This window comes from Saccopteryx bilineata, chromosome 2, assembly GCF_036850765.1.
Source record: "Saccopteryx bilineata isolate mSacBil1 chromosome 2, mSacBil1_pri_phased_curated, whole genome shotgun sequence".
NCBI classification, from domain to species: domain Eukaryota; kingdom Metazoa; phylum Chordata; class Mammalia; order Chiroptera; family Emballonuridae; genus Saccopteryx; species Saccopteryx bilineata.
In genome coordinates, this window is record NC_089491.1 from 393226614 (window position 1) to 393243684 (window position 17071).

At 59.1% G+C, this 17071-nt stretch overlaps 2 protein-coding genes across 4 annotated transcripts in view; one reads left to right on the forward strand and one right to left on the reverse strand.

Moving 5' to 3' along the window:
- Nucleotides 1–4090, forward strand: part of SHMT1 (serine hydroxymethyltransferase 1) — a 24899-nt gene extending 20809 nt beyond the window's left edge. The window contains exons 10-12 of the mRNA XM_066264414.1: nucleotides 762–878; nucleotides 2238–2348; nucleotides 3019–4090. Of these exons, the coding sequence (XP_066120511.1) occupies nucleotides 762–878; nucleotides 2238–2348; nucleotides 3019–3191 (401 nt within the window). The 3' untranslated portion in view covers nucleotides 3192–4090. The remainder of the gene's footprint in view (nucleotides 1–761; nucleotides 879–2237; nucleotides 2349–3018) is intronic.
- Nucleotides 3949–16981, reverse strand: SMCR8 (SMCR8-C9orf72 complex subunit). 3 transcript variants are annotated; one of them, XR_010729595.1, is made up of 3 exons: nucleotides 14614–16981; nucleotides 7584–8948; nucleotides 3949–7549 (listed from the first exon to the last, which is right to left on the reverse strand). XR_010729595.1 is itself a non-coding variant. In XM_066264412.1 (3 exons), exons 1-3 carry the CDS (start codon nucleotides 16974–16976, stop codon nucleotides 6420–6422), a joined length of 2853 nt encoding a protein of 950 aa, XP_066120509.1. In that variant the 5' UTR covers nucleotides 16977–16981; the 3' UTR covers nucleotides 3949–6419. The 3 variants fall into 3 exon arrangements, 2 of the variants coding, with proteins under 2 accessions (XP_066120509.1, XP_066120510.1); XM_066264412.1 differs by having other exon boundaries at nucleotides 3949–6492; nucleotides 8532–8948; XM_066264413.1 differs by having other exon boundaries at nucleotides 3949–8948.
- Nucleotides 16982–17071: the final 90 nt, after the last annotated feature.

Consider the following 17071-nt stretch of genomic DNA (forward strand, 5'->3'; position numbering starts at 1 on the left):
GTGGCGCTGCCGGAACGTGGAGCTGCCCGACTGACCAGAGCCGCACAGCCAGTAGCTGGTGGGAGGGTGGGGACTGGTACGGACGCACAGGGCCATGGGGTCCAGAGCTGAGCCGTGAGTTAGGTCCCTTGCATCTCTGAAGTCGTCGTTGTTTACTTGGAAGGCTTCTGGGTGGCCTTGGGCCAGTTCCGGAACGTTCTTGGAGCTTTGCTACCTCCATCAGCGCCCCTCTGATCCCCGCTGAGGGATAAAACACATGACAGGCCCTCAGTGCCCAGCGCCCGACAGGTGCTCACGAAGGGAGTGGTTACCCACGGTTACCATCAAGGGCACGTGGCCTGCCACTGGGGTGCTGTCCCCGAGGGAGCCTCCGAGATTGATTTTGGGGGTGTAGGCACTTCTCTGTGCTTTGTCAGAGAACACAGAAGCCAGGGATGGCACCTGCCCCGAGCAAGCTGTCCCTCCCCAGGCAAGCTTTCTGGTCCTTGACCAGCACCCTGTGGGCTGGGTCATTGCCGTGGGCAGTCCGGCCATCGTCCCCTCTGCCGCACAGCTCCCTCGCCACCACCAGCCACCCTTCTCACACTGTCCAACTCGGAGGTCCTGCAGGGTCTCCTCTTCACAGGCGCTCCAAGCCTTCCAGGACCCGTGGTGGGCAGGAAGCCCGCATCTGCTCCAGCCCCGTCTCTTGGGAGGAGAGGAATCCTTCCCTTGGTATGAACTGACCATCCGCATTTCTGTCTGTCCCACTTGGTCTCCAGGTGGTTCTGACAACCACTTGATCCTCGTGGATCTCCGTTCCAAGGGCACAGACGGTGTCAGGGCTGAGAAGGTGCTAGAAGCCTGTTCTATTGCCTGCAACAAGAACACCTGCCCAGGTGAGAATCCTCCGTGGTCTCTGCTGCCACGGCTGACAGTGGGTTCTGTGGACAGACACGAAGTGATGTGGGGGATAAACACACCAGGCTGGCTGGGGGGTCCATGGGGCTCTCTGTGGGACCACCTGGGCCAACAGGCTCGACCCGCCGGGGACGGGGGCTAAGGTGGAGTGCCGAGAGGTGAGGCGGTGTTTGGATGGGGGAGGCAGGGGCTAAGGCGGAGTGCTGAGAGGTGAGGCGGTGTTTGGATGCCAGGGACGGGGGACTAAGGCGGAGTGCCGAGAGGTGAGGCGGTGTTTGGACGCCCGGGACGGGGGCTAAGGCGGAGTGCTGAGAGGTGAGGCGGTGTTTGGACCCCTGGGACAGGGACTAAGGCGGAGTGCTGAGAGGTGAGGCGGTGTTTGGACGCCCGGGACGGGGGCTAAGGCGGAGTGCTGAGAGGTGAGGCGGTGTTTGGACGCCAGGGACAGGGGCTAAGGCGGAGTGCTGAGAGGTGAGGCGGTGTTTGGACGCCCGGGACGGGGGCTAAGGCGGAGTGCTGAGAGGTGAGGCGGTGTTTGGATGCCAGGGACAGGGGCTAAGGCGGAGTGCTGAGAGGTGAGGCGGTGTTTGGACGCCAGGGACAGGGGCTAAGGCGGAGTGCTGAGAGGTGAGGCGGTGTTTGGACCCCCGGGACAGGGGCTAAGGCGGAGTGCCGAGAGGTGAGGCGGTGTTTGGACGCCCGGGACGGGGGCTAAGGCGGAGTGCTGAGAGGTGAGGCGGTGTTTGGACGCCCGGGACAGGGGCTAAGGCGGAGTGCTGAGAGGTGAGGCGGTGTTTGGACGCCAGGGACAGGGGCTAAGGCGGAGTGCTGAGAGGTGAGGCGGTGTTTGGACCCCCGGGACAGGGGCTAAGGCGGAGTGCCGAGAGGTGAGGCGGTGTTTGGACGCCAGGGACAGGGGCTAAGGCGGAGTGCCGAGAGGTGAGGCGGTGTTTGGACCCCCGGGACAGGGGCTAAGGCGGAGTGCTGAGAGGTGAGGCGGTGTTTGGACCCCCGGGACAGGGGCTAAGGTGGAGTGCTGGGAAGTGAGGCGGTGTTTGGGTGAGGGAGGCAGGGGCTGGCAAACAGGCTGGATCTCTCAGGGGGTTGTTGGTAAGGAGTGGGTGATACCATCCCAACCCTCAGTGTTAGGGCAAAGGCCACGGAGAGCCGCCAGGACCTGCTGCTTCCTGTGCCTTTGCCTCCAGCATGGGGTCAGTGGTGCTCCTGGCACCAGTCGGACTGGCGTCTGCGGACCTGTGCCCAGAGTCTCTGCCAGTGCACCGTGCTCGGTGGTGGGTCTGGGGGCCACCCAGGCACACAGCCTGTTTCTGTTGAAGGTGACAGAAGTGCGCTGCGGCCCAGTGGACTGCGCCTGGGGACCCCAGCACTGACGTCCCGAGGACTTCTGGAGAAGGATTTCCAGAAAGTAGCCCACTTTATTCACAGAGGTAGGGACGCAGGCGTGGACGTTCGCCACGTCCTGTTGTGTGTGGCTCGGTCTCGGGCTGACCCCCTGGGACCCAGCTGCTGAAGGACATTTCTGTGTCAGCACCGAGTGCTGGGGACAGGTCTGAAACGCTGGTCACCTTGTCCTGCCCAAGGAAGGGGTGCACATAAGAATCGTTTCTGGGCCCTGGCCAGTTGGCTCAGTGGTAGAGCGTCGGCCTGGCGTGCAGAAGTCCTGGGTTCGATTCCCGGCCAGGGCACATAGGAGAGGCGCCCATCTGCTTCTCCACCCCTCCGCCGCGCCTTCCTCTCTGTCTCTCCCTTCCCCTCCCGCAGCCGAGGCTCCATTGGAGCAAAGATGGCCCGGGCGCTGGGGATGGCTCCTTGGCCTCTGCCTCAGGCGCTAGAGTGGCTCTGGTCGCGACGGAGCGACACCCTGGAGGGGCAGAGCATCGCCCCCTGGTGGGCGTGCCGGGTGGATCCCGGTCTGGCGCATGCGGGAGTCTGTCTATCCCCGTTTCCAGCTTTGGAAAAATACAAAAAAAAAAAAAGGAATCATTTCTGGGGTGAACATTAATTAATACCTACGCTGTCACACCCCCAGCGGGGGTACTCGGGTAGTGGGGGTGTCGCACGGTCCCGGAGGACTCACTGAATGTCTCTGCCTCCCAGGGATACAGCTGACTCTGCAGATCCAGGGTGACGCGGGGGTCGGGGCCACCCTGAAGGAGTTCAGGGAGAAGCTGGCGGGGGACGAGAAGTTCGTGCAGGCCGCCCGAGCGCTCAGGCAGGAGGTGGAGAGCTTTGCGTCCCTCTTCCCTCTGCCCGGCCTGCCCGACCTCTAGGAGCCACCGGCTGCACCTGCCCCACCGCTGCTGTGTCGGGACCACGCGGGGCACCGACCAAGGACACAGCGCCTCTCTTGGGGGCCAGCCACCGCCCTGTACAAGACCTGCTCCACCACCGTGTGCTCCTGCTGGGGGTTTCTTTCGGGACTTCTCTCACATTCTCTTCACGAATCACAGTCTGTTTCAGACCCACTGTTTGTAATTCTGGGACTAATCATTCAGGAGTTTCCATCTGAAATTCCGTTTCTTACAGCTCTCTCTCGCTCTCTCTTGTTATTCTGGAAAAATGAACTACTACTTAGCCTTAATTCATTTAGACAGTGCGGTGGGTAGGGCAGAGCCACTGGGAAGATTCTGGTCATCTCACTCACCCTTCCCTTCAAGTTACTCTTCCTCCGACTCAACGCTGCAAATGAATGTCCAAGTCTGTGGCTTGAGGAGCTGCCCGCGTTCTGTCCCCGGGGGGACACCAGAGAACTGAGTTAGGACCTTGAAACTGAACAGGGGAGCCCTGAAGCTTCTGCTGTGTGGTTCCGATCCCAATTCTCAGACGTCTAGCCCAGTGCCACCCAGTCTGTGGGTTTCACTAGTAGCAGCTCAGCGTGCCGCGGGATGGCCTTCACCCTCCAGCCCTGGGCCCCTCGTCCTGTCCCGAGAGTATCAGCCAGGGGCCTTCCACCTATGGCAGAGAACTCCCCCGGCAACCAGACAACCACGTGACACCTTCCTAAAGGAACTTTATTTCTCGTGAATCTGAAGTACCAAACGTAAATGGCCGTTTTTAATAAGCACAAACTGCTAACCACAGAATTGTCCACAAGAATTAGAGCTTTAAAAATACAACCAACTTTTTGTATTTCAAAAATAACTCAAATAAATTAATTTCTTAGAAAGTACACTTCTCATAGGACTTGTTTGGCATTTACTCCGGGGGAACTCGGGTGGGTGCCACCATACTGATGAGCTGCTGTCACGCGCCACTGTGAGGACCGCAGCGCACGTGGCGGTCGGTTCCCGCTCCCAGACGGGCGGGCGACGTGCAGAGAAAACCCTTTCCTGAAGACAACACGGTCTCTCCACGGGCTGTGCTTTCACCACGACCTGCAGGACGGCACTTCCCTCAGCCAGCCAGTGCCGGGCAGCTGAGGGGGGACACCCTGAGGTCCCCTCGCGAGGACTCCTCCGGGCCTGGGGTCCAGCACGTGGGGACAGCTGCTGCAGTCTCTAGGTGGGGGTGACACGCCAGTACCCACATCTATGCCTCCATCTGGGAGCTGTTACGCTGCTACCACAGTCTTAACTGGAGGTACAGGGCTTGGCTCCGCTCGCGCTGCAGACGGGGGCATCTCCCAGAGCCCGTGTGGCTGTGTGCTGCAGCTGAAGTCACTCCCCGGCAGCCAGGGCCCCCACCAGCAGCTGAGCTCACTGCAGAGGGAGTGCTCCTTCCCACGGGCACAGCCGAACCTGAACAGGTACGGCCACCCGAGGTCGGTGCTCCACAGAAGGCGCTCAGGAGAACTGGGTGTGCTCACACCTCATCAAGTGAGACTCTGCTCATAGCCAGAAGTCGACGTTTGATGCTTTTTCCTTTGTGCAGTCTGTTAATACCATGTCTCTTAAAGATTCCAGTTTTTTCTAAGATCACAGTATCAGAGAAAAGCCAGAAAGCTGGCTGGTTTAATTCAGAGAATGAACCAAAACACTTTCTTCAGTTTTCCAGGGAAATGGGAGGTATACCTGCTGGCTGGGGGGTGGGGGGTGGGTCAGTGCCTCCAAAGTCCTCAGGGACACGTATCAACGGGTCCCCACCAGCTGAGTGCTGCCACCTGTGCAGAAATGGCCTGGGGGCAGCGGAAGCTGACCTGCCATGCACCATCTGGTCCAGGGAGGTGGGGCGTGTGTCCGGAGAAGCGGCTGGTCAGTGTGCACGGAAGATCTCCGAGACTGCTCTTGTCCTCGAGCATGTCACCAAACTGCAACAGGCCTGGCATCTGGGGTAGAATCTATGGCCTCCCTTAGATTTTGAAAGGGGACCTGTTTGTTTTGGGCTGAATTCTAGTCTACTTTGAATAGAGTGACTAATCCGAGACCCTGAAAAGCAAGGTGGGAAGTTGGCTGTCAGGTCCATCACCACACTCTGGAGCAGCCACTGCAGTCAGCTATGGGAAAGTCACAATCTCTCAAGTCCCAGTGTCCCACTGCAGGACAAGGTCCCGGGGAAGCAGGTCTGAGGCAGCAGCTTCGCTGGGGCGTCCCAGGCACCAGGGGTGCTGTAAGGGGCCCCAGCCCATCTCTGCAATGAGGCTCCTTGACATCGCTACGGCGTCACGCCAGCCCAGTCAGGTTCCTGTTAACTTGGACGGCTTTTTAAATGGGGAGGCAGGTAACTGGAAGTAAAGCCACCTCCAACCTTCAGTGGCTGGATCTTCAGAGGGCTGAAGAAGCAGTAAGGGCACTGGTGTCCTTGCGTGCAGGGAGATGTTTTTAAACGTTTCATTAACACTAATGGGCCTATTCCTAGAGGAAAACCTCAAATGAAAATTCTTGAAGAGCAGCCTCATTGCAGAGACGGGGCAAATGGGCTCCCGGCCATGAAGGTCTGCAGGTGCACCCGGGACTTCCAGCGGGTCCCAGGTCTGCCAGGGGTCCGGGCAGGGGCCACTTCACAGCTCCGGATGCCTCTGCCCAACTGGCTCAGTGCCAGTGCCACTTCAGTCTCTTTGGAAGAAGCAGAGTTGGCATCAAGCAATTGTTTGAAACTGCTACACTAAAAAGTTAGATTTCAACCAAAACTGAAATCCTGGAGTTCACCTTCATGGACAAACCACCGAGGGAGATGCTCCCGTCGGCCCTCTCTGGCTGCTGCCCTCTCTGGCTGCCGTCCTCTCTGGCTGGCCGAGGACTGCTCTGTGCACACCTTACTGGTCCCGCCTTGGCGTCCTCAGGGCCCTGGAAACTTCCTGAGGCAGAGCTCTGAGCAAACACCTGCAGAGCAGACGCCTGCGGCAGCAGCGAGTGGCTGTGTGGCTTCCACTCTGGGCCAGGTCTGCCTGGCCTGCCTGTAGCGGTTTCCCAGGTGACAGCAGTGTGAAGCACAGAGTCCTAGCGGTTTCCCAGGTGACAGCAGTGTGAAGCACAGAGTCCTAGCGGTTTCCCAGGTGACAGCAGTGTGAAGCACAGAGTCCTAGCGGTTTCCCAGGTGACAGCAGTGTGAAGCACAGAGTCCTAGTCGGTGTGAAACACGGGGGCGAATGACCACTCTCCTTTTCTGTCACGGGGACCCAGAGGCCTTTCTTCCCTTGAAGATAAAATGTCACAAGCTCAGGTCCTGGGAGGCCTAAGCAGACCGCGATTGGCCCCCCAGTTAGAAAGCAGAGCAGCATCTTGCACAGGAGGGAGTGGAGATGGTGAGACAGGGGAGCTCACAGGGAGACGGGCTTCCTGAGGGAAAACACGCTTCCCACCTCACAACTGCCGGACGCTCCTGGAGTCGTGTGTGTGAGCGCACAGTGGGCACGGGTACGAGGAACAGGATGTGATGTCAGCAGCACCGTTTGCCACCGAGGGTTCTGTCACAGCCTCAGAAGCACAATCACACCCCCACGAAGACAGCCGCAGTGGAAGGCCTCCATGCTCTCAGGAGGAGAACCCGCTGGGATGTGAACGGGGACCCTGACCAGGAGCTGATGGCTGGGAGCCAAAAGGCCATATCCCTGCACAGAGGACCTGGGCACGGAACGGACCCAAGGAGGGATGGGACGCACACCCTCCCTTGTCACCAGAGGGCTGCCTCTCCTCTGCGACTCGAATGGTGTGCCACAATGCTGCAAGGACGGCCAGTCTCCACAGCAGGACCCCAATTACACACAGCATGGCTCCGAGATGCGCACGAGTGCTCAGGAGCACCACTTGGGGCTGGCTCAGGTCTGTTTTGTCACAATTTTCTGGGAATAAACAAAAAATCAGCAATACCAAGAGGTCTCCCTACCTAGGGTGTATGACAGCTTTAAAAATAAAAGGAAGTATAAAATTTGCAATGTTGCAAGAAGCCTCCATCTACGTTCCAGAAGCAACGGGTAAGCAGCCAGGGAGGGTGGGTGAGCCTGGGAGCACGTCCTGGGGGGCTGGGGGTTCACACGAGAGAAGTGAGCTGCAGCGTGCCGGGCGCTCTGTCACTCTGGGGATGGCTGAGCTGCAGTGAGCGGCCTACACTACCGGCCTGCGCCACCTCCCAGAGCGGGTCCGAGAGGACAGCCACCAGAGGAAGCTCTCCTCTTCCTGCAGCTTCCCTGCAGGGGCCACCAGCACCCGAGCTGCCCGCCTGTGCCAGCCACCTGACAGAACTCTGCCGTCACCTGTGCCAGCCACCTGACAGAGCTCTGCCGTCACTGTGCCCGTGAAACCCTGCGAGAGGTAGTGAAGTGGTTGCAAAGGTTTGCTTTGGGTGAGAGAACAGTGCGAACTCACTCTGGCCAGAACTGCTGGACCAGGCCCCAGCCCTGGCCCCGGCCTCACAGGGCCGGCTGGCTCCTCCTCGTGTGCACAGTGGCGGTGGCTTCACAGCTCCTTGGCCCTGCCTGGGGCTACCACAAGGACAGTCCTCACTGACACCTGGGGGCAGCGGATGCTCCCGGCTCTCCTGCTGACCTGCGTGAAGCTTCCAGGGCGGGAAGCGAGGATGGGGACATGCTGCTCCCTCACTGCGGCCCTGGGGCCCGAGGGGTGCGTCCCCCACCACCCAGCTGGGGCTGACCTTTCCCCTCCACCTCGCCCATGCCAGGGCTCCCCGGGATGGCGGGCTCCAGGCGGCCATTGAGCTGGGTCTTAACGAGGAATAGAGCCCTGCCCTCCTGCTCGCCACCTCGTCATTCCAGCTGACAGGCTGCCCCACTTGACTGTGCCGCTCGAGTGCGGGGTGGACATGAACGTGGCCACCACGCTCTTCCCCTCGGGGCTTTGCCTTCCTGCCCGCATCCCACCCCATCAACGCTTTCCTCCGCCCTGGCTGCCCGTCCTCGGGAAGCTGAGCGCTCCCTCCCGGTCCTGGGCCACTTCTCACCAGGGAGACAAGAGCTGTTCCTGTCCTTCAGACGCCTTGGGAGAGCCAGGCTCCCCCCCTCGGCCCAAAGTCCAACTTGCAAGCTGCTTGAAGCCACCTGGGAACACAGCTACGACCCTGGTTTCCTTCCCATCTGTGACACCGGAAGTCTAAACAGCCCGGAGGACTGCTTGGTCGTGCCAACCTTTCCCTTCCCTGTGCCCTGAGTCACAGGTCTTGGTCACAGTGGCTGGGACTGACTTCAGATTTTGTACAAAAAACTAGGGACGTAGTCAAACCTGAGCGTGGGGTGGCTGCTCCCAGGAGACTCCTGCAGATAGTGCAGCTTCAGCAGCTCGGCCAGGTACTGGACCACCTTGACGTCTTCGTTCACCAGACCCAGGTTCAGCTTAAGGAAGTTCGCCTGCCGGCTGGCAAGCCACTCCTCTAACTCCGTGCTGTGGGCGGGCAGGTGCAGGTGGTGGCAGAAGGTGTAGAGGAAGGCCTTGGAGCAGAGCTGGGTGAGCATGCTCTGGACGTGCAGGTAGTAAGTGCTGCCCCGCTTGATCTGGGTGCGGTGGTCCGCCAGCCGGGGCACGAGGGCGCCCCTGTAGAGGGGACAGCGCAGGGTCTTGTGGTCTAGGTCCAGGATGCTTGTGTAGCGGCTGTAGCGGCTCAGGACGTGGAGCGTGCTGGCGCTGGCAGGGGACGCCACTCTGAAACACACAGGCCAAGGTCAGGGGGAAGGCGAACGCTTGGGAGGGGGGCTGCCCCCTGGCCCACACTCTGGAAGGCAAAGCTAATCACCATCTTCAGAGGGTTCCTCGCCACCCTCGTGGCCACGTTCAAGCGCCTCGGCATGGCCCACAGCCCTGCACGAGCTCCCTGCTGACCTCCGAGGCTGCGTCTGTTACTTCCCCATGACTCTGCCTCGCAACTGTGCCCAGCTTTCAGTGAGGCCCCAGAACCACAGGCCTTCTGCTCTGCCTGGAAGACCCCTCCCCTTTGTACGTGGCTTATGCCAACTTAAACCCTCTCCAGCCTTCCCTGGTCCCCTCCTCTGCTTTCTTGCTATGACCTTGGTCAAGCTCCTGAACCTTTCTGAGACTTACTGTAAGGCAATAATTACTACCTGGAGGGCTCACTGTGGAGACAAGATGAGTTGTGCTTAGGAGAACGCCTGGCCCTCAGCATCACCAGCCTGGCACTGGCCAGTGTGGTGTGGTGACAGCTGTCAGTCTTCTTGTCTAGCCCACTGGACAGGTCTAGCTGTCCAGCAGACCCAAAGCGGTCCCTGATTTGGCCTCCGGCCCCACTGCCCAGCACATCAGGGACAGGCAGGCATGGTTTGCTCAGTGAGGGAAGGAGGTCAGAGTGGTCAGGCCTAGCAAGTAGCTCCTTAAAATCCTCTTCCACACCACTGTTCCCAGAAGAACTGGAATCACCCGCAGAATCTGGCAAGTGGCTGGAGGACCAGAGGTCCCATGGGCTGACGTGCGCCGGGATCTCACGCTTGTGTTAGACCCACGAGGGTGTGTAAATGGGCTGACCACTCACTTGGAACCAAAGCAATCTCACAACGTATTTCCCTCCCTGAATGCAATCTTGTATCATTAACAACCATTTCCGGAGCATCTACTACAAGCCAGGCAGTGACCCAGGGCCTGAGCAGGCAGTGAACGAGCTCAGCTTGACTGGGAAGAAAAGCCAAGTGTGAGTGAACGAGGGTGTGATCTCCGTCTGCAGGAGAGGCGGGGCCACAGTGAACAAGGGTGTGATCTCCGTCCCTGCAGGAGAGGCGGGGCCACAGGGGCCCGGAGGAGCGGCCTCAGACCTGGGTCTGGAAATGAAGGTGGGCTGCAGCCCACACCCCACAGCGACAGGAAGGCAGGCTTGCGGGCAGCTTGTCAGCTCCGCAGAGAGGCAAGCCTTTCTCCACCCATGCCCAGTGCGCTTGGTCCACTCCTGAGGTGGCCGGCCCAGGGGCCCCTGGCCGTGAGCCACACACCTCCCCCAGCTGACACACAGCAACACAGGCCGCAGGAGACCCTCCACCCATCCTAATGCAGCACCCTGGCCTGAGGCCCCACCTCCCGGGGGAAGCTCGGACATCCCACCCACTCCTACCTCCAGCCACACCTCTCTGGGGTGCTGCTCCTTCTAACTCTTCCTCCACTCCTGTTTTCTTCAAAGCTCCTGATCAGGAAGGAGGCCAGGCAGCACGCAAAGAAGCCAGTCCCAGGCCTGTCCCTCAGCTGTACAGCACGGCACCTGAGAGCCTCACACTTCACCTCTGACATCCATTTAGACGCATCACGGTCTGTCCCGAAGCCAGGGAGGCAATCTCTGCACAGAGGAGGACGGTGACGCCCAAAGGGGGCAACCACTTGTCCACAGTCACCCAGCTGGACAGTGGCTGACTCAGGACTCACCCCAGGGCTTCTGACCCACCCTCACACTGTTTCCCACCAGGACTGAGCTGTTTTCCGCCAGTCCCAGGCTTACTACTGCTGCTTAGTGAGCAATACAATCATCCCTGGTTTTGATTTAAACTGAGAGGCTGATTTCATCATTTGTCCATCTCTTTAACACGCTCTGTAGACAGGAAGGGCCCACTTTAGCAGCAAAATATTAAAATTAAAAAATAAAATCCCACCGCCAATGAGACTGGCAGTTGTGGGTTGGGAGTCCTTAAACAGTTCATCGCCTGAGCCGGTTCCGGCTGGAAGCAAAGCCCTGCATGGGAGAGACCCTCCTGAGCGACACAACTCTGATTCCAGACTAACTCAGCGCATGGACCAACCCTCTCCGCACAGCTGAGCACCCCACGGACAGGGTGCTCACGACCACACAAAGGCTCCTCTCCTATCAGGCCCTGAGCGCTGACCCTCAGATGGGCCTCAACCTGCCCCTGTGTCTCAATGCTGGGCGGCCTGTGGGGGGCTCGCTGTCTCTCCACAACTCCAACCAGGCACGGTGCTGGGTCTGCGCACATCCCAGGTGTGCCTGCCCCCGCTCCACGTGGGGAACTGAGACCCTTTCGCGGACAGGTCGACAAGCTCTGTTGAGTGAGTGAATGAGAGAGGACTGGTCCAAATCCAGACAGTAGCGTTAACACCAGGACCTGAACTCCAAACGCCCACAGCCTCCCTCTGACAGCACGAACCACACTGCAGGCTTTCAACCCTGATGCTCTCACTCCTGTCTGCTGCTCACGTCCACTCACCTCTCAGAATTTTTTCAGGTGATTTGTAGCAAATCCAGTTCCCATTCCACTTCTAACCCCTCAGCTCTCTCCCCTGGAGAACAAGACCTGCCACACCTCAGGCCTAAGCAGGACCCTGGGGGCAGACGCTCCAGTCCCAGCACGTGTGCACACTCAGAAGGTCCGAGCAGGACAGCGTCACAGGAGACGGCTTCACTTCCCCGCTGGGACTCCTGGAAACACCTCAACTGCCACTCCGACAGGACTGTCACTGGCGGAGGACGACTTCAAGGCCCTGATGCCTCGTGGTGCGGGCCAAGCTCGCGCCCTGCTGCCCTCCCCAGTCTGCCTGTGCCCCCGGGAGGCTGTCAGAGGGCCCGCTGCCCTCCCCAGTCTGCCTGTGCCCCCGGGAGGCTGTCAGAGGGCCCGCTGCCCTCCCCAGTCTGCCTGTGCCCCCGGGGGGCTGTCAGAGGACCCACTGCCCTCCCCAGTCTGCCTGTGCCCCCGGGAGGCTGTCAGAGGGGCTCCACGGATCTGGCAAAGACCTGATGGGACGGGTCTTCCGACCTCTGCAATCACAAGGGAGGCCCCATCAGCCACCCCTGCTGACAGGGACAGCCTGCGAGAGATCACGCTGACAGTGGCGGGCGCCGGGCTGTGCTGAGGGCTGGCTGTGAAGGTCACGATCGCCCTGTCACAGGAGGCGCCCTGGCTGCAGACCAACCTTACGATTCTGGCACTGGGTACTGTAGCTGGCACACAGCCCTCAATAAAGACTTGGAAAATGATCATTTAGTGATCTAACCCTCCTATTTTCTCAGGAGGGAGAAAAAGGCTCAAGTGGAGGCCTGAACTGCCCACGTGCCCACTGTGGACACACAGAGGGAGGGACGCCCCAGGTCTCAGATCACCTCTGCCCTCTCCCGCACCCACAGAGACGTCATTAGCCGATGAGAGCAGGACTCCCACTGCTTCCCCGGAGAACAGGCAGGCTCCCAGGAGACGGGGCGGGTGGGAGAAATGGGCCATTGGCCGCTGGGGCACATCCTAGGGGGTTAAGGGAAGGCCTCCAGAGAGAACAAGACCACCCCGAGCCTGGTCTTCAGCACGCCTGCGGACGCTGACAGACGGTGTGCTTCAGATTCCCCTCCTGCTAAAGTAAACAAGTCCAGCTCAAGGGCTGGGGCGAGGGAGCTGAGCTGGAGAACAGAAGGTGAGTGTGTGTTTAAGGGATACCAACCCACCATTCCACCAAGAACAGTCGTAAAACACACCCCGGAAAAGCCCTTCCCTTCCTGGGACAGAACGGTTCATCCCCAGTGCTGAGGGTGTCAGCAGAGGGGCGGGGTCCTGGGAGGAAAGACAGGCCTGCAGGGCCATCAGCACCGTCGTCTCACCTGCTGGGCCTCCCGTTCGGCACCTGTGAGCAAGGACTTAACGGGCTCCTACGACGCCAGCAACGAGCACGCCCAGGTGACTCGGGCCGTCACATCAGGTCCCCATGTTGTCCCTCTTTCCCACAAGGACAATCCCCCTTCCAGGCAATCAAACTAAAGACCCCAGGCCTTCTCCAGTCTCCCTTCCTCCTTCCCTGCGGTCACTACATTACTCTGCTTTCTCAGAACACACCACGTGCCCACTGCTTGGACTCTCATTTCTGATGGCTTTAGGCGACCCTTGTGTTTTGGTTGTTCGACCCCCGCCGGGGTCGCGACCCACAGGTTGAGAACCACTGCTGTACAGCAAGGCTCTGGTCAGCTGGCTGCCCCGTCTCCTAAACTATGAATTCTTCCAGAGCGTGGCCTTGCTCAGACACCTCCAGCTGGCCTGCAGATTCTCAACAAGGGGTCGAGTCATGGCCTGGAGGTGGTACTTGCTTGAATCCCACCACCACCAGCACCTGGGGGAAAGCCTGGTACAGCAAGCGTTAATAAGTCCATGTGGCCTGACCAGGCGGTGGCGCAGTGGATAGAGCGTCAGACTGGGATGCGGAGGACCCAGGTTCAAGACCCTGAGGTCACCAGCTGGAGCGCGGACTCATCTGGTTTGAGCAAAAGCTCACCAGCTTGGACCCAAGGTCGCTGGCTCGAACAATGGGTTACTTGGTCTGCTGGAGCCGCCGGTCAAGGCACATATGAGAAAGCAATCAATGAACAACCAAGGTGTCGCAACGAAAAACTGATAATTGATGCTTCTCATCTCTCCGTTCCTGTCTGTCTGACCCTCTCTATCCCTTTCTCTGACTCTTTCTCTGTCCCTGTAAAAAAAAAAAAAAAAAGTCCATGTGACTTCTGTGAGAAGGGTGAACATAAGGAGACTTGGGACGGTGACCTCATTGATACCAGGGACCCCTACAAAGAGGAAGTCAGAAAATCAAGGCAATCCATGTGCGGAAGAAGTTCCTTTCCCCTTCCTATGTGGCAGGGGAAGCACAGACTGTCAGCAGGTACTCTGACGACCACCTAGCTCAAAACCTTTGCTTTACATACGAGCAAAGTGGGCTGCAGAGAATGGAATGAAAAAACTAAACACAGTCCACAGACTGAGGAAGAGTCCTTTGGGTCGTGTCAAGTAGTATTTGGGAAAAGAAAGAATCTACTAAAGCAGAAGTATCACAAGGAAAGCAAACAGAAAGCATTCAAAGAGAGAAAAATCTGGGTCTTGCATTTCCTTATCAAGACCGCCTCAAAGGCAAACAGGACAGTGCAGTAAAAGCCACCGGAGCCCTCTGATGTCCCCTCACCAGGGAGGGCTGCCCTCTCGTTATCACAGCCCTCTCTCAGAAGCCATCTCTCCTCAGTCGTTTACACTCTAGTGTGAATTTGAGAATCAGCAGAGACCTGAGACCTTGAAGTCCAGTCTTTCCTAAACCTTGCTGTACACACCTTACCCCCGAGAAGCTGAATCAGAATCTCTGAAGTGGGGCTCAGGCATTGTGTTTTTTAAAATCCTCCCCATAATTCTGGCACAGCAGGGCACAGACCAGGACTGGCAACCGCTAGGAACTGCAATCCCCTGGCGTGACCGATGAAGCCACAGGCCAGAGAGGGGGAATGGACTGCCCAGAGCAACTGCCTGGAAGCCAGGCCTCCTGGTTCTGGGTCTACCGCACCGACCTGGAGCCTCCCCCGAGGATACACGTTTGAAGTGCCCCCCACTGCCCCGTAACCAATTACCTCTGCAGGCCAATGAGCTTCCACTTCTGAAAATCCGTAATGTGCAAAGGGGAGGAGACCCAGTGCTTCACGGGCTTGGCACAGTGGCTGTAGTTGGGGACGAAGATGGACAGTGCCGTCACAAGCTTCCTGACTACGGCCTCCTCCTCCCCCAGGACCACGAGCGTCCTCCCGCTGAGCAGGGAGTAGATGGCTGGGTGGGCAAAGGGGTACTGGCGGATGAATTTTAAGGCATTCTGCCCAGCCCTCTTCTTGTGTCTCTCAGAAGAGGGGCCGGTGGGATGAGCAGAGGAGGGAGTCCGGTCAAAGCTGGTGGAGGCTCCACTGCTCACGTAACTGGCCGTGTCCGAGTAGTTGTCCAGGCTGGTCTTACTGGTGTCCCGGCTGGCCAGGAGGAGGCTCGTGTCCAGTTCATAAGCAGGGAATCCTTCAGAACCATGGTCGTGGGGAGAAGGGTTGGCATTTTCTCCTGCCAAGTCCACGTGGAACCCCTGGTCCCTCTGCCTGTAGCGCTGAGGGGGGACACTCACCACTCCCTCCTCCTCAGAGTGTGTGTGAGCCGGGGCCGAGAGGGGCACCTGCAGACTGTCACCGTCCTTGCCGATGCAGCAGGAGTCTGCTTGTGACGAGCTGTTTCCTGAGCCGCCCTCCTCCGGCTCAGCTGGCTCGGTCTGGCTGACGCTTGCCCGGAAGTGGATGGCTCCCTCGCTGTCCTCGGCATAGGACTCTTCCTCATTAATAGCACTTGGGTAGCTGGCTTTGAAGTCTTCTGGGATGAGGGCCTCAGAGGGGCAGGTGCTAAGGACTTCAATACTGTCCTCACTGATGGTCCTGTGGCTGACCGCTTTGCTCCGGATCACCTGGGGGCTCAGTGGCACCATGAGGCTGCCCTGGCTGTCGGACTTAGACAGCACGGAGGCGGACTTCTCCGTGCCCAGGACCTCAATGCTTTCACCACTGCTGATACTCCCTTTCATGTCCATATCCAGGTAGTCCACGTTCTCCTGGAGGTCGAAACTGCTCGCCTCGGTCCCCTCCACTTCCTTGTAGTCCTCCTCTCCGAGTTCCTGCTCCATCTTGATCAGCACAGACTCCACGCTGGACTTGTACGAGCCAACGCTAATTAGCACTTGAGGAATTGGGCACTCTTCCAGAGATCTGGAAGGCGGCTTGTCCCCACTGGGCTTCAAGGGTCCGCGTCCCTGTTTCTCCACCACCCTGTCACAGACGCCCGCCAAGTCTTCAAAGAGGAAATTTGTGATGTGCTGTTGCTTCAGTAGTGCTCTGTCGATCTGGCTAGTCAGGAGGTAGCACAGGTCTCCCCTGAACAGATGCTCAATGTGGCCGAGCTGAGCCAGGGTCTTGGAGAAATAATCGGTGTCACAGAGCTCTTCCAAGGTCTTCAACTTCTTGTCAAAACACTTGGTGGACTTTGCTTTGATGAGTTTTGGGGTGTAGGTAGGTCTGCAGGTGTAGAGGTCTGTGTTGGCACACTCCTCGGGATCAGAGGAGGCGGCGGCCACCGGGTTGGGCTGATCCTGAGTCCGCTCCGCCTCCCCAGAACACCAATCGGAACCTTTCAACTTCCGGTGGGGGTAGGAGCGGATCTGCTTCAGCAGGTCTTGGTGTTCAATGATGGACTTCTCCACGCTGGCCAGCTCGTTGGCTTTCTCAATCGCCTGGGAGGAGTAAAAGCCTTTGTCGTTGGCCTTCTTCTGGACCTCCGTCTCGGTGTGTAGCACCGTCCTGGTGTAATCCAAGTCCTTCAGCTTCTTTTCAAGCTCCACAGCAAAGGCCTTCCTGTTGCCGGCCTTCAAGTACTCGGACGCTTGGGAAAACTCGGCCGAGAGCTCCTGGAACTGCTGCATGATTTTGTGCTGGTCGGCGGAGATATAGGCCATGCAGAAGGGCCGCACGAAGCCCCGGGCCTCCAGGTCGTACAGGGTCAGGTGGTGCACGTAGGCGAAGGCCCCCTCTTTGGAGTCGCCCAGCACCACCTTGGAGTCCTCCACAAAGTTCAGCTTGGGATAGGCGGAGCCCGGGGGGTGGCCCACGAAGGAGGCCTGGTAATCCACGGACATGATCCGCAGGGAGAAGTAGTTGAGGTCGAACGTGCCGAACACTTTGGCGTCATTGGGGATGGTCAGCAAGGGCTGGGGTCCCACCTGCTCCGAGAACTCGGAGATGAGGATGAAGTCCCGCGAGAACTTGGCTCCAGACAGGGTGGACCAGGGGTTAGCGCCCTGGCTGGCGAAGGGGAAGAGCGGCACCGAGTACTCCTCGGGCAGGGCCGGCTCGCGGTACGGCTCCTCCTCGAACTCGTCCTCTCGGGTGAAGGCCACCACGTCCGGGGCGCTGATCATTATTTCCAGCTGGGCGGCGAGGACATGGACAGGAAGTGAGAAAGGACGCGGAGGTCCTGGACGCCCGGAGGGGAGGCGCCCGGGCCTCGGGAGAA